The sequence below is a fragment of the Misgurnus anguillicaudatus genome, chromosome 4 (genome assembly GCF_027580225.2).
Source record: "Misgurnus anguillicaudatus chromosome 4, ASM2758022v2, whole genome shotgun sequence".
Lineage (NCBI taxonomy): Eukaryota > Metazoa > Chordata > Actinopteri > Cypriniformes > Cobitidae > Misgurnus > Misgurnus anguillicaudatus.
The window spans coordinates 28950949-28963606 of NC_073340.2; the positions used below are offsets into that span (position 1 = coordinate 28950949).

Consider the following 12658-nt stretch of genomic DNA (forward strand, 5'->3'; position numbering starts at 1 on the left):
AATGTTCAACTTCTGTCATGAGCAATGCCATTGATGCGTCGCAGACGGATCCACAATTCAGTTAGGCAACGCATGACATCACTCATTTAAAGCAAATGAGAAGTGTTTCATTAAAAGATCAGTGTTTTTGTTGCAGCTATAAAAATAATATTCCCTTCCCGTGGTGCCCTATCATTACAAAGAAAATGCATTTAGTTCAGTTCTCTAACTGTATGGTTGTAAAGGAAAGAAGATGAAATGTAATATACTGTACAAAAGAAGTTAATCGGGGTACTGAGGTAAAACTCACATTTAACACAGGACTGATGACTGAATTACAGACTGTACTCTCCCACTGTTCTCTAGACTTGCGTGAAGACAGATCCAGGCCTCTACCTAAAAATGATATTTAACCAGATATAAGAAAAATGCAGACAAAACATAGTGTGTATAGATTTAGAAATCTATATTGTTGCATTTTAACTAAAAGTATATCATTTTTCAAAGGAAATGTACTGATTATACAATTTATTTGCATTGTTGCCTTTTTGTGCTATTTAAGTGAAATGCATGTAAATTAACAACATTCAAGAAGGTTAAACTTAAACAGGACAATAGTATTCACACCTGTGGTGGTCTCTAGAAACCTGTTGAGAATCAGATGAACTATGATGGCAGTGTCATCCATGTTAAGATTTAAGGTCTTCCCAAGTATCTCCATGTCCTTCTCAAGATGTTGCCAGAGGAACTCAAAGACATCATGAACCGCTGGTTGAATCATATTTCTGATACCCTGTAAAAAGCCAATACCTTAGTTTTAGGAAACATACCTCTATTTCTAAAGATACTAACCAGCAGTAGTTTTAAAAGTCCTTGTCTATCAGCATGTGAACTTAACAGCCTAACTAAACTCCCTGTGAAGTATGGTGCACTCATATTAGGCACGCGGTTGCCCTGCTGCAATTGTTCCCCTCTCCCCACAGGCTTGCACTTACAGTTTAATACTTTAATATAGAATAATAGCAACCAATCAGAGCAAAGTAGCGTCAGGCAAAGGAGGGGTTTGGCAAGATGAATCTTGGAACGATTCATTTGAGAGTTGTTGGGAAATAAGGAAAATTAAATGCATATTAGGAAAGATATGAAAGTGTTTTTGAGCTTGCGTGCATGTAAATCTGTTGTTGGGGACTCTTTAAAGCAAATATAATTTAGCATTAAAATAGCATAATATGTGCTCTTTAAACTTTTCAGACCTGTTTCTACCTCCTGCGCATTTCTTAAGCAAACCTAAAGGCACAGACTGAAAAAGCTACAGAAAATCATAAGCAAGTGGAAAAATGTAAGTTATAAGTTATAACACATATTGGAAATTAACTATTAAAAACTAATAGTTTTATTGGTGTACAAGAAGCAACTTTTAAAGCTCCACTTTGTAGGTTCTACTCCCATCAAGCGGTGAAAGTCTATATGAAACCCCACGTAATATTCCTGTCTAGCCCCCCCCCCCCAGTCGGAACGCGTTTTAACTCGTACGGTGGCCCGGCCGTGTCATGCCAAGGTTAACATGGCTTCCAGTAGCTACAAAGCAAAAGCAATGAAAAAAAATGAACAATTTGCAATGTCATTTGCGTGTGATCCATCAAAGCACACAGATTTATGTTTAACATGGAAAAAGTCTGATTGTCATGATATGTCCGCTTAAAATCACATACAAAAAGCAACCATAAACGTAGCTTAGACACTTCTTTTTTCATCGACGCGAGTAAAAATATCACAGGGGCTGTTAAACTTGGTATTAAGATGTGTTTTCGTCGATCAGATCACAAGTGGACGAGAGAGACACATTACGTTTACACTTGGTGTTTAAATCCGTCTCTTTTTGTCCATTTTCGACCGCTTCTCTTCAGATTACTGAGGAGATGGTCTGTGGACGAGTCTCTCTCCTGTCATTTAATCATGAGCTGGAGTAATGACGGGTTTAAATGGACGCGAACTAATATGTCAGAGTCCAATGCTTATGTTTAAGTAAACGTTACATGTCCGTGTATATGTAAGAGCTTTCTCTGATATTGGTGAAATAAGAGCTTTCTCTGATATTGGTGAAATAAGAGCTTTCTCTGATATTGGTGAAATAAGATCGCTCAACTTTCACATGCTTGTAAAATGAAACGAAAGACACGCAGATCAGACGCTTTTATCAATGAAAGGCTAAAAATAGCGCTGTACACCGTGTGTTTGTGTTAGAGGTCAGAAAAGATGAAAAACATTTATCTCAGTAGCCCAGACTACATAAATGGGCGGAGAGACGGCGTGTGGCTGTTCCAACACATTAAACCACATGCATGTTTACACTAACAAGTGTTACGCATACCCATGCTATAGTTAGCCAAGGAACTATAAAACTTCAAGTTTACAACATAGACTGTATAGGTAACGAATATGCTGAATTACCTGTGGTGAAGATAGAAAGTAACTTAGCAACTTCAGTGTCCATTGAGCCCCATCTTGGAAAACTAACTAATATTGACTTGTTTTAATGTCCTCGAGAATAGTTCTTCAACAGGCTTTCAAATCAAAGCATTAGATCGCAGGTTTATCTCGGCGTGCGGCTGTTGTAAAATCCGAAGGATTCAGTCTACGCAGGTCGCATATCCCGGCTGCATACGTCATCAAGCCTGGTTTATTTAAATGAACTGAGCATTACATTCGCAAGTCATAAGCATATTACATCAATTTACAATTAACTAAGAATAAATGTCAGCTTTATAATTGTTAATATTCTGAAATAAGACTGTCTTGATGACGTATACCGCCTATACATGCAACCTCCGTAGGCTTCAGCTCGCGGCCAGCTTGAGTGTACTCTGAAAGCGCGAAAGGCGGAGCTTGAATTTCAGGAATGTCCCTCGTCGGCGAATGTATTTTAAAGATGAAGGCACAACATGGATACAGCCAGAGAGCGATTAGACGGTATGTATTTTAAATAGCAGATTCTACACTTACGAGAATACTTTGATTAGTGGGGTGGAAGTAATTACACATGAATGAGCACATACTTTTGAAAGAAAACATGGGTTTTTGCTAAGAATTAACTCAAAAAAGTACACATTGGAGCTTTAAATATGTTGCCCTGTAAAGTTGTCTTCTAAGAACCACTGTACCTGTTGATGGTTAATGGCCCCTTGTAACATGGCCAGATGAAGACACAGACGGAGAAGACAGGACTGTGCTTGAGTAAGATCCCTGTTTGGGGCTTCAGACCGGTTTTTAGCATTTCCCAATATATGCCCTGGTCTTGTCTGATCTTGTGTCAGACCTCCATGGACTTGAGTAAAACCTGCTACTGGATTATGACGATAGCCTCCTATAGTCACTCCACATGTAACACATTTTGACGATTCCACTGGTTTACCACACTAAATAAAGAAACAGAAGACCTTAAAAAAACACTTCTAAACCATAGTCTCAATAAAATCTAGCAAAAATTATGCAAAAAACTAAATTGTACTCTCTTACCATTCCCACAAGGCACATGTGGCCGTTAACACATCCTGAAAAGGGAAAATACTTTTAGTAAAAAAAAAAAGTAAAAATAGTAATTTACTTACTAACAATAAAAAAGTTTAATCAAGTCACACTCACGGTACATTGTAACCTTTTCTCCTTTAAACGACTGTAGGACTTCAATCGTTTTGTCATCTTGCATAGTGGGTAGGAAGGTTCCCTATTAAGCAGAGTTAAAATTCACAATGAGCTTTATAACAAAGCCTGCATTACATTGTGACAGGTTTACAAAACAATTTGCATTTAAGAGTTTCAAACAGAAAGATGAAACCTTGTTAAAAATCAACTTTAGCCACTCTTGCATTGACATGAAATACTTTCAGTCAACTATCAGAAATACAGGCAAATTTTCCAAAATGTTATCATAAAATACAAATCTAAAAACTAAACCCTTACTGTCACATTCTGGGGTTGAGAGGAAATGCTGTGAAGTGGCCTGAGCAGACTGTTCCCACTGTGAAACACAGTGCTCGAGTGCACCAGGAGCTCCAGTAGAGGGCGACGTTGAGCAGGTACACTTGCACTGAGACTCAGGTGAGATCCTGGCCCTCCAATCCGATTGGATAAGAGGGCGGCACAGAGCTCGCCGACATGTCCTGAGACATTCTCTCTAATAAAATCCTTTAAGATATTTAGCTCCTGTTGAAAGGAAAACAACACTTAATTTTGGTGTATTTCATTTTTGAAATGCTCAGAAAACTCATAAGACAAATGGGGTTGGGCTGTTTTACATTATTACCCTTTAGTTCTTAATTTGTCTTTTTCTCACTCTTATACAGTAAATGATGTTATAACCAAATATATTATTTCAGGTTGCAATATGTAATGGCAGTTAGAATATCATGTAAAATCAGAATAATTGTTCAATGATCATTTATGTTATATAAATTTAAGTACATTTACATGTCTTGTCTCATTAATATAATAATTGTACCTGTGCTTGAGAATGTATTGCTCTTTCTGGTGACAAGAGGCGACAGGTCACCTGCCTAAACACAGCAAGGGTCAGCAAGACGTTTTTCAAAGGGCCTGAAACATCCATCGCCTGTAAAATACATAAAAAAATACATGCATAAAACTAATATGTCCCAGTTGTCCAAAACACTTGCAGTCTTTTAAATCCATATAATAATTCTGACTAAGGAACTAATTATAATGTAAGCAAATTATTATTGTTTTACTTTTCAATCATATTTATTTATTCATTATATCTATTTTTTTTAAAAATCCAGATAATTTACTCACCACCATGTCATCCAAAATGTTGATGTCTTTCTATGTTCAATCGAGAAGAAATTATGTTTTTTGAGGAAAACATTCCAGGATTTTTCTAATTTCAATGGACTTTAATGGACCCCAACACTTAACACTTAACTCAACACTTAACAGTTTTTTTAACAGACTTACAAAGGACTCTAAACGATCCCAAACGAGGCACAAGGGTCCCACCCAGCGAAACGACCGTCATTTCTGACAAGAAAAACAAAAAATATGCACTTTTAAACCACAACCTCTCATCTATCCCCAAGCCTGTGATGCACCAGCGCGACCTCACGTAATTGTGTAGTGACGTAGAAAGGTCACGTGTTACATATATGAAACGCACATAAACTGACACAAAGTCATTAATTAGTATCAGTTGACATACAACAATGGCGGAATGGTCCTCTTTCTCCACATTTGCTAACACTGGGGTGTAGTTTCGCATACATCATCCGTGACCTCTTAACGTGATGACGTATTGCGTGAGGTCGCGCTGGCGTGTCACAGGACCGGAGGAAGACGAGAAGTTATGGTTTAAAAGTGCAATTTTTTTCTTGTCAAAAATGACAATCAATTCGCTAGATAAGACCCATATGCCTTGTTTGGGATCGTTTAGAGTCATTTGAAACTCCGTTGAAAAAAATGTTAAGTGTTGGGGTCCATTAAAAGTCCATTAAAATGAGAAAAATCCTGGAATGTTTTCCTCAAAAAATATAATTTCTTCTCGACTGAACATAGAAAAACATCAACATTTTGGATGACATGGTGGTGAGTAAATTATCTGGATTTTTTTATAAGAAAATGGATTAATCCTTTAATCAGTAGTAGAAAGCTAAGACTGATTAATAACTGACTCTATTTAAATTCAAGTCTTAATTGTAAGAGGTTTAATCACAAAATATATTTTTCTATGTGTTATACATTTAATATAGCAGTAAACTATGACCTGTATTGTGCCTTTGAGTCCATCTATTTTCCCGTCAAGCAGCACTTGCCCCACGCCATCTCTGACGGTCCGGTATAATGGACCGCAGCACAGAAACCGATCCACCTCAGCTGGAGTTGACTTATGTAGAAATGAAAAACCACCGCAAATTACTCTAATAAATTCCTTTTAATAACCCCATGAAGTCTCTATAATAGAAAAATGCTCAAAAATAGCAATTTCAAATGGTCGTACATGAAGTCTTAGAATCTTTTCAGGGAAGATCCATTCATATTTAGTGCTGTTGATCAGTGCTTGTAGACAGTCAATGCCGGCCTGTCTGTTAAGCGCTCGGAGCAGATAAACTCTGAACCAGTCATTATTACAGTAGTCACACACAGCCTTCACCTGCTCCAACAGCTTCAGCTCCACATCTTCACATTTACCTGAAAAATGGCATAAATATGCAAAACATTTCCTGTTACCATAAAAAGACAACAGTTTTAGAAATGTGATCTCTGCTATTAAGTTAGCTAATACAGAAGTAGGTGAAGTGTGTCAAAATTCAAGATTATATTATTGGAAATTATATGTTGTCTTTGAACTCCTGAATAAGGGCTTTATTTATATATTATTTATTATTAAGCTTTTTATTTTATTACGTAACATAATATTTTATTTTTATTATTATTATTATTATTTAATAAATAAATAAAAAATATATTAATTACACACACACACACACACACGCATTCTGGTTTCCATGTTTTGTGGGGACATTCCATAGACGTAATGCATTTTATACCATACAAACTGTATATTCTATTCCCCTTACCTACCCCATTCCCTAACCCCAACCATCACAGAAACCCTTCTCCTACTTCACATTTTCAAGAAACATAATTTTGTTTGATTTATAAGCTTGTTTCCTCATGGGGACATCCAAATCTCCCCACAAGGTCACAAAAACACTGGTTTTCCTATCTTTATGGGGACAATTGGTCCCCACAACGTGATAATTACCAGACACACACACGCACACACACACACACACACACACACACACACACACACACACACATATTATATGTGTGTGTGTGTGTGTGTGTGTGTGTGTGTGTGTGTGTATAATAATATATATATATATATATATATACATACATATATATATATATATATATATATATATATATATATATATTTTTTTTTTTTTTTATTTATTTATTTATTTATTTATTTTTTTTGATTAATCAAATAACAGAATCATTATTTGTGATCCCACCACAAAATGAATACAAAGTTTTGAGAAATGTTTGTAACCAATCTGATCAGAAGTCACTTTGACTTCCATAGTAAGATACAAGTCAATATTCAGCTTCTGAAGCTCCAATTGTAAAAAAGTATCTTAACAAAATTCTACACTTCTACATTTTAAGCATTAGGATTAAACTACTCAAGCCAGATTTCTGATCAACTGCTGTGAATTCTTAAATCAAGCTTCTTCACCTTTTGTTTGGCCGAGAGCTTTGGGCAAGACATGGGCTGCCATCTCCAGACATATTCTGAGGCGAGCCATAGACAACAAAAATTCAGCCGGCTCATGCTGTCTGGAAGGCGTCTGTTTACGAGCGAAACGACTGAGAAAATTTGCGTTCTCCTGTAGACGTTTTTGATTCTCCACCTCAACAGCTCCATGACCTCCAGAACATAGCAGGGAATCCTACAAATACACATTTGTTTTTAGACAAAAACATGCAGAGATTTACAATAAAACAAAATAATAATAACCTTAAAAAAGTTGCGCTTTTTAAAATGTTGCTGGGGTGCAGCTAAGGCACTGTTGGGTGGTTGCCTGCTGGCCCAAATTAAAGGAACCCCAAGTCTGTGTGTAGTTCTGAGCCCTAGATACAGTATGTCACCAAGTAGACAAAAAATTAATATATTATACAAAAGTTACAGCACAACTTCGCACTTGACGTGTCATTTATATTCGAGCATCAAAGTTAGAACACTTCAACCTGTTACTGAGCAATAATAATAGTGATGCTGTCTTAAACTTGCAAGGTAAGAGATTATGACATACTTGAAAGCAGTTAACAAATAGCCGGTAGAGTTCAGTTCTGTCCTCTTGATCCAGAAGCTTGTTTTCCAGGTTTTCCAAGTAGCTTTGAATATGCATCTTCACCTGTTTGAAGCTGGAGAGATTATATGATTTCAATAGCCTCTTTCACACAGTAATTCTGGTAAATTACCATGAATTTACCAGAATGAATTTACCAGTAAATAAAAAAATGTGCTGTTCACACATGCAGTGACGTTCCGTCTTTTTACCAGTAAGACATCTTTCACACATCAGTATCAAAATACCGGTAAACTCGGAGAGAAAGCAGAAGTTACCTGTGGCGCGCGGCCGGCGAGCTCCGTCCGTGTCGTATTTGTAAACGGCGGGTTATGACTTATAGTTTTTTTCGATTGCTAAACGTCAGTGGGCACAACTGAAGTCACATGTGCAAAACTCTAACTACAGTCTGCACAGCAGCAGTTTGTGTGGACCAAACTCTAGTTCGTTTTTCATTGCTTGAACACAGTTTTCAACACTCTACACACTTATCCCATGACTTTAAACACAACCTGCACAACACTGTGAATTTACAGCACTTTGTTCAAATGCTAAAACACTGCTGTCAAAACTGTGAACCACACATTCAAAACACAATTGATTTCAGTCTTGTGCCTTTCAAACACTGCTGATTGCAATTTCATATAAATATAAATTCAAATTTCAAAAATATATTTCATAAATATAAAATATTACCTTTCAATTATATATATATATAGTATGTAAAGCTCAGAAAAACTAATTTTGGAAATGGAACAAGGAAGACGGGTTCATGGAGGGAGAAGGGTGGCATGTAGTGGCCTGGTGCTAGAGAGAGGCACGATTAGCTCCTCAATTAGTTGTTTGAATTACAGTATGTACTTTTAGTTTCTACCTTTTTTTCTCATTACTGTAATTCCATAAATTACTCCAGACTATTGAAGCAAACTGCTAATTTTCATTTACCTTAAAGAATTGTTCTGTTCTAAAAATTCAATAAATCATGTGATAAATCAATAAATAAATAAATCATTATTTGAAGAAAACATTACTTTGTATAAAGTCACTGAAATTGTTCAATCTGTAAAGATAAAAAGTTCGTATTTTGTGTATTGGTGTTTGATGTTAGTGTTTTTCCTCTCAGTGTGTTGTGAGTGATAGTGTGTGTTATCTCATTGAGGGTTGTGTTTAGTGTTTGGCTGCACTGAGCTGTTTTGAGTCATGTGTTTAGAGTTGTTTTTCTTGAAGTGAGTTTTGCAGGTGATATGTACAGTTTAGCTCACGTGACTTTTGGTATTGCAGACTGTATTTATAGTTTTGCACATGAAGCTCCAGTTGTGCCCACTGTCGTTTAGCAATCGAAAAAAACTGTAATATCCACGGTCCGTATTTTGTTGTTTTCACATCTGTGGCAAACGGTCGCGAAGTTGCTCGTGACCAAACAACATTGCGTTAGGCGGCGTCAAACGGAACCTGCGCGTTTGCACATTAGGCTTCACAGATGGTGTGCTAAGGACGTCGGCAATTTGGCAATTAGATGGTAAGCTGTTTTAAACAACTTTGGTGAAAAAATGTGGATGTTAACTTCAGGTGTGCTCGACTTTTAAGCAACATGTGTGTGGAAACTAGGCTTGCCGCGATAGTCGGTGAAACGGTGATAACCGGTGCTTCAGCCTCTCACCGGTTATATCACTTGCCCACCGCGACACCGTCTTTCACCGTCGTTTTGATATTGTCATGTAATTAAATCATTTAGTTTCGTTAGAGTGAGCAAACACTTACAACTGAATGTGTCTGTTGTCTGAATTCAGCGGGGCTGAACGCGCGTCACGTCACAGAGCAGCCGCAGGTGTCAGATTTCATTTGTTCCTGTCAGAGTTTGCAAGGCGAGCTGACTGACCAGATGATGACAGAAGCCGCGTGCTTTGCTCGTTTTTGTTATAATATACATATATGATGTTTAATATAAGCGAGATCGTTTTGTTGTTGTGTTTTTCATCAAGAAAAACATTAAACCCATCATTCAAGCAGCGCTTTTATGGAGAAGTAGCCGGTTGCTCTGCTTGGGACTGGCGGGTTCTGTGAGAATTACCTGCGCACATTGACTCAAGCACTTAAGTAAACCAGCTGTTGCACACATATCTATGGTTGCACTCACATTGCACGCAAATTCATAGGCGATTTAACGCAGCTTACGCAAGCGATGCATTTAAACAGTTGCGTAATTCAAAAGTGAAAGTAAAATGTGCACGTCTGCATGCGCATTTATAAGCCCCTCCCACTCGGTGATACCGGGATCACCGAGTTTGTGACGCGCTGATTAACCGGTGGGAAAATTACGTCACCGCGGCAACCCTAGTGGAAACGTCCGTAAACAGTCTGGGGGAGCCGCGTCACTTGTATAAAAAACTTTCTGATTGGCCCGCCCGATCTGTCAGCGCGGTCTGACGTCATCTAAATGCCGGTAATGCTATATTTTCGTTCACACACAGCGCTTACCATTAAATTACCGTTAATCTTACAACCTGTCTTACTGGTAAATTGGGAGCACTGATTAACCGGAAAGGTTCTGTTCACACATGACATGTTAACTGCAATTTACCAGTAAATTACCAGTAAAGACTGTATGTGTGAAAGGGACTAATGAGAGATTATATGTGTTCTTATTGAAAAACCTGAGTATGTACCAAAACCATAATAACCTTAAAGGAAAACACCACAGTTTTTCAATATTTTACTATGTTCTTACTTCAACTTATCTTTTTTCAATGCGTGCACCTTTAATATTTGTACAGCGCTTCTTGAATGTGTTAGCATTTAGCCTAGCCCCATTCATTCCTATGGCTCCAACCAAAAGTTTTATTTTGTGCCACCATATTTTCTCGCGTAACTACTCATGTCATCTTTAAATAGTGAAAAAGTGTTTGGTGGCTTCTAAATTAACCCCTGTTTGGAGCCATAGGAATGAATGGGGCTAGGCTAAATGCTAACACATTCACGAGGTGCTGTACAAATATTAAAAGTGCATGCATTGAAAAAATAAGTATGTATTAATTAATCTAAAAAGTTGAGGTAAGAACATAGTAAAATATTGAAAAATTGTGGTGTTTTCCTTTAAAGTGAAAATTTCACTTCATAAACCCAAAACTGCTTATAAGCCATAATGTGTGTATGTTTGATGGGTTTTGTACTAGGCACCTGTATTGCAGAAGAAGTTTGGGCAGCACAGAGCGTACCACAGGGCTCTGGTCAACACACTCCAGAAATGGGGTGAGCTCTCTGGTCTTATAAACCTCTCCTGTATCCACACACGTACACACAATAAATATGATTTTTACATAAGAATCTGACCTCAATTGTTAACCACCACCACGCAGCAAAATCTCCCCACCTTGTGCTGAGATAAGGAGAGAGAAAAGCAGCTCCACCAGGTCTTCTGGGGGTTCGTGTTCATCAGTCAGACAAAAGCGAGAGACGATCTCCAGGAAAAAGCCATTACAACATTTTCTTATCTCTTTATGCTGACTCAGGGCAAACCTGTAAGAGATGTATACAGAACATCACAGTTCATTACAAATAATCATATAATCCCTTACAAAGATTATAAAATCGGTAAATGAGTGTCAGAGATTGTGGTTAATCTTACTCTATGTTTGTAGAAACAGTATGTCGGTAGTTGTTCGGCAGAAGACTCCTGCAAATGGGACACTTTTGTGCTGCTTCTGTGGATTTCTCCACACAGGCCAAACAAAACACATGTTCACAAGGAAGAGCAACAGGCCTTGATAGATCTGCCAAACATACTGAACACTTTACACCAAACCTGTGAAGAAAGAACGCATAGATACAAAACTTTCGTTTTATAACACATAACAGATGTAAATGAAATGCAGATTTACCGCAGTTCTCTGCTGATCGACTCATCATGGTAGTCATTGAGTATGCGGATGATTTGCTCAAGGTTGTCTTTGCATTTCAAATTAGGAGATCCCTCCATCAGCTGTGAGAAAGCAAATACAAGCAGCATGTCTGTTAGAGACCTGCAAAATATTGCTTTCTTACAATTGTATGACATTAAATCACCATTGACGCCAAACAGGACGTCTAGACTCAGCCCATGTAACTGACTGCAGTGTTTTAGAGTCAGTGACACTATCCTTTCACCTTTCATTTTCATCTTGACAACCACCTGTTCAATGAAGGCGGCCACTAGAAGCATCCCCTGCCACACTGACCTAAAGGTAAACCAATTTAACAATGAATATACAGACGTAATATAACATTTCTATACAATTTCTCATAGTAGATGGGTGATTCTCGCGAATTTAGACTTATGAGGTGTCATGAAACATTTTGATAAAAAAAGTAAATGCAAAGTAAGAGAATCAAAATAGGACGCATTCAGTTGCAAAGATTTCTTCACATACTTTTGATGCATTATGTACATCATACAAACCAATTTTGTTGTTTTTTCCACATTTAAGTGGGAAATTATTATTACCTTATACCACAGGTCTGTTGAATGCTGAATTCTGATTGGCTGAGAAATGTTCTATGGGTGTTGATTATTTTTCTGTAAACCACACACCTAACTTTTCAAATGTCTTAAAAATTGGCACCAGAGCAATGTTTGTGGTAACCGTGGTATAAGCGGAATAATTGACTCCGGTCCTTTGAATTATTTGAAAATAATGCACACCTGCGGTGTAACGGCACTCCGCTTCACGTCGTGCCGCATTACCACCTTGGTGTGCATTATTTTCTTATAATTCAATGGCCCGTCGTCAATTATTCCTTACGCAACGTGTCCATGACTGGATTTGGGTTCT

General features: G+C 37.6%; 1 protein-coding gene across 1 annotated transcript in view; it reads right to left on the minus strand.

The window, feature by feature from the left end:
* rnf213b (ring finger protein 213b) overlaps positions 1–12658 on the minus strand; it is a 39462-nt gene that overhangs the window by 6312 nt on the left and 20492 nt on the right. Inside the window, exons 38-50 of the mRNA XM_073866510.1 lie at positions 11729–12064; positions 11476–11652; positions 11221–11366; positions 11028–11127; positions 7815–7926; positions 7238–7451; positions 5989–6177; positions 5753–5877; positions 4478–4588; positions 3940–4182; positions 3141–3395; positions 607–772; positions 290–375 (exon numbers count right to left, since the gene is read on the minus strand). Of these exons, the coding sequence (XP_073722611.1) occupies positions 290–375; positions 607–772; positions 3141–3395; positions 3940–4182; positions 4478–4588; positions 5753–5877; positions 5989–6177; positions 7238–7451; positions 7815–7926; positions 11028–11127; positions 11221–11366; positions 11476–11652; positions 11729–12064 (2260 nt within the window). The remainder of the gene's footprint in view (positions 1–289; positions 376–606; positions 773–3140; positions 3396–3939; positions 4183–4477; positions 4589–5752; positions 5878–5988; positions 6178–7237; positions 7452–7814; positions 7927–11027; positions 11128–11220; positions 11367–11475; positions 11653–11728; positions 12065–12658) is intronic.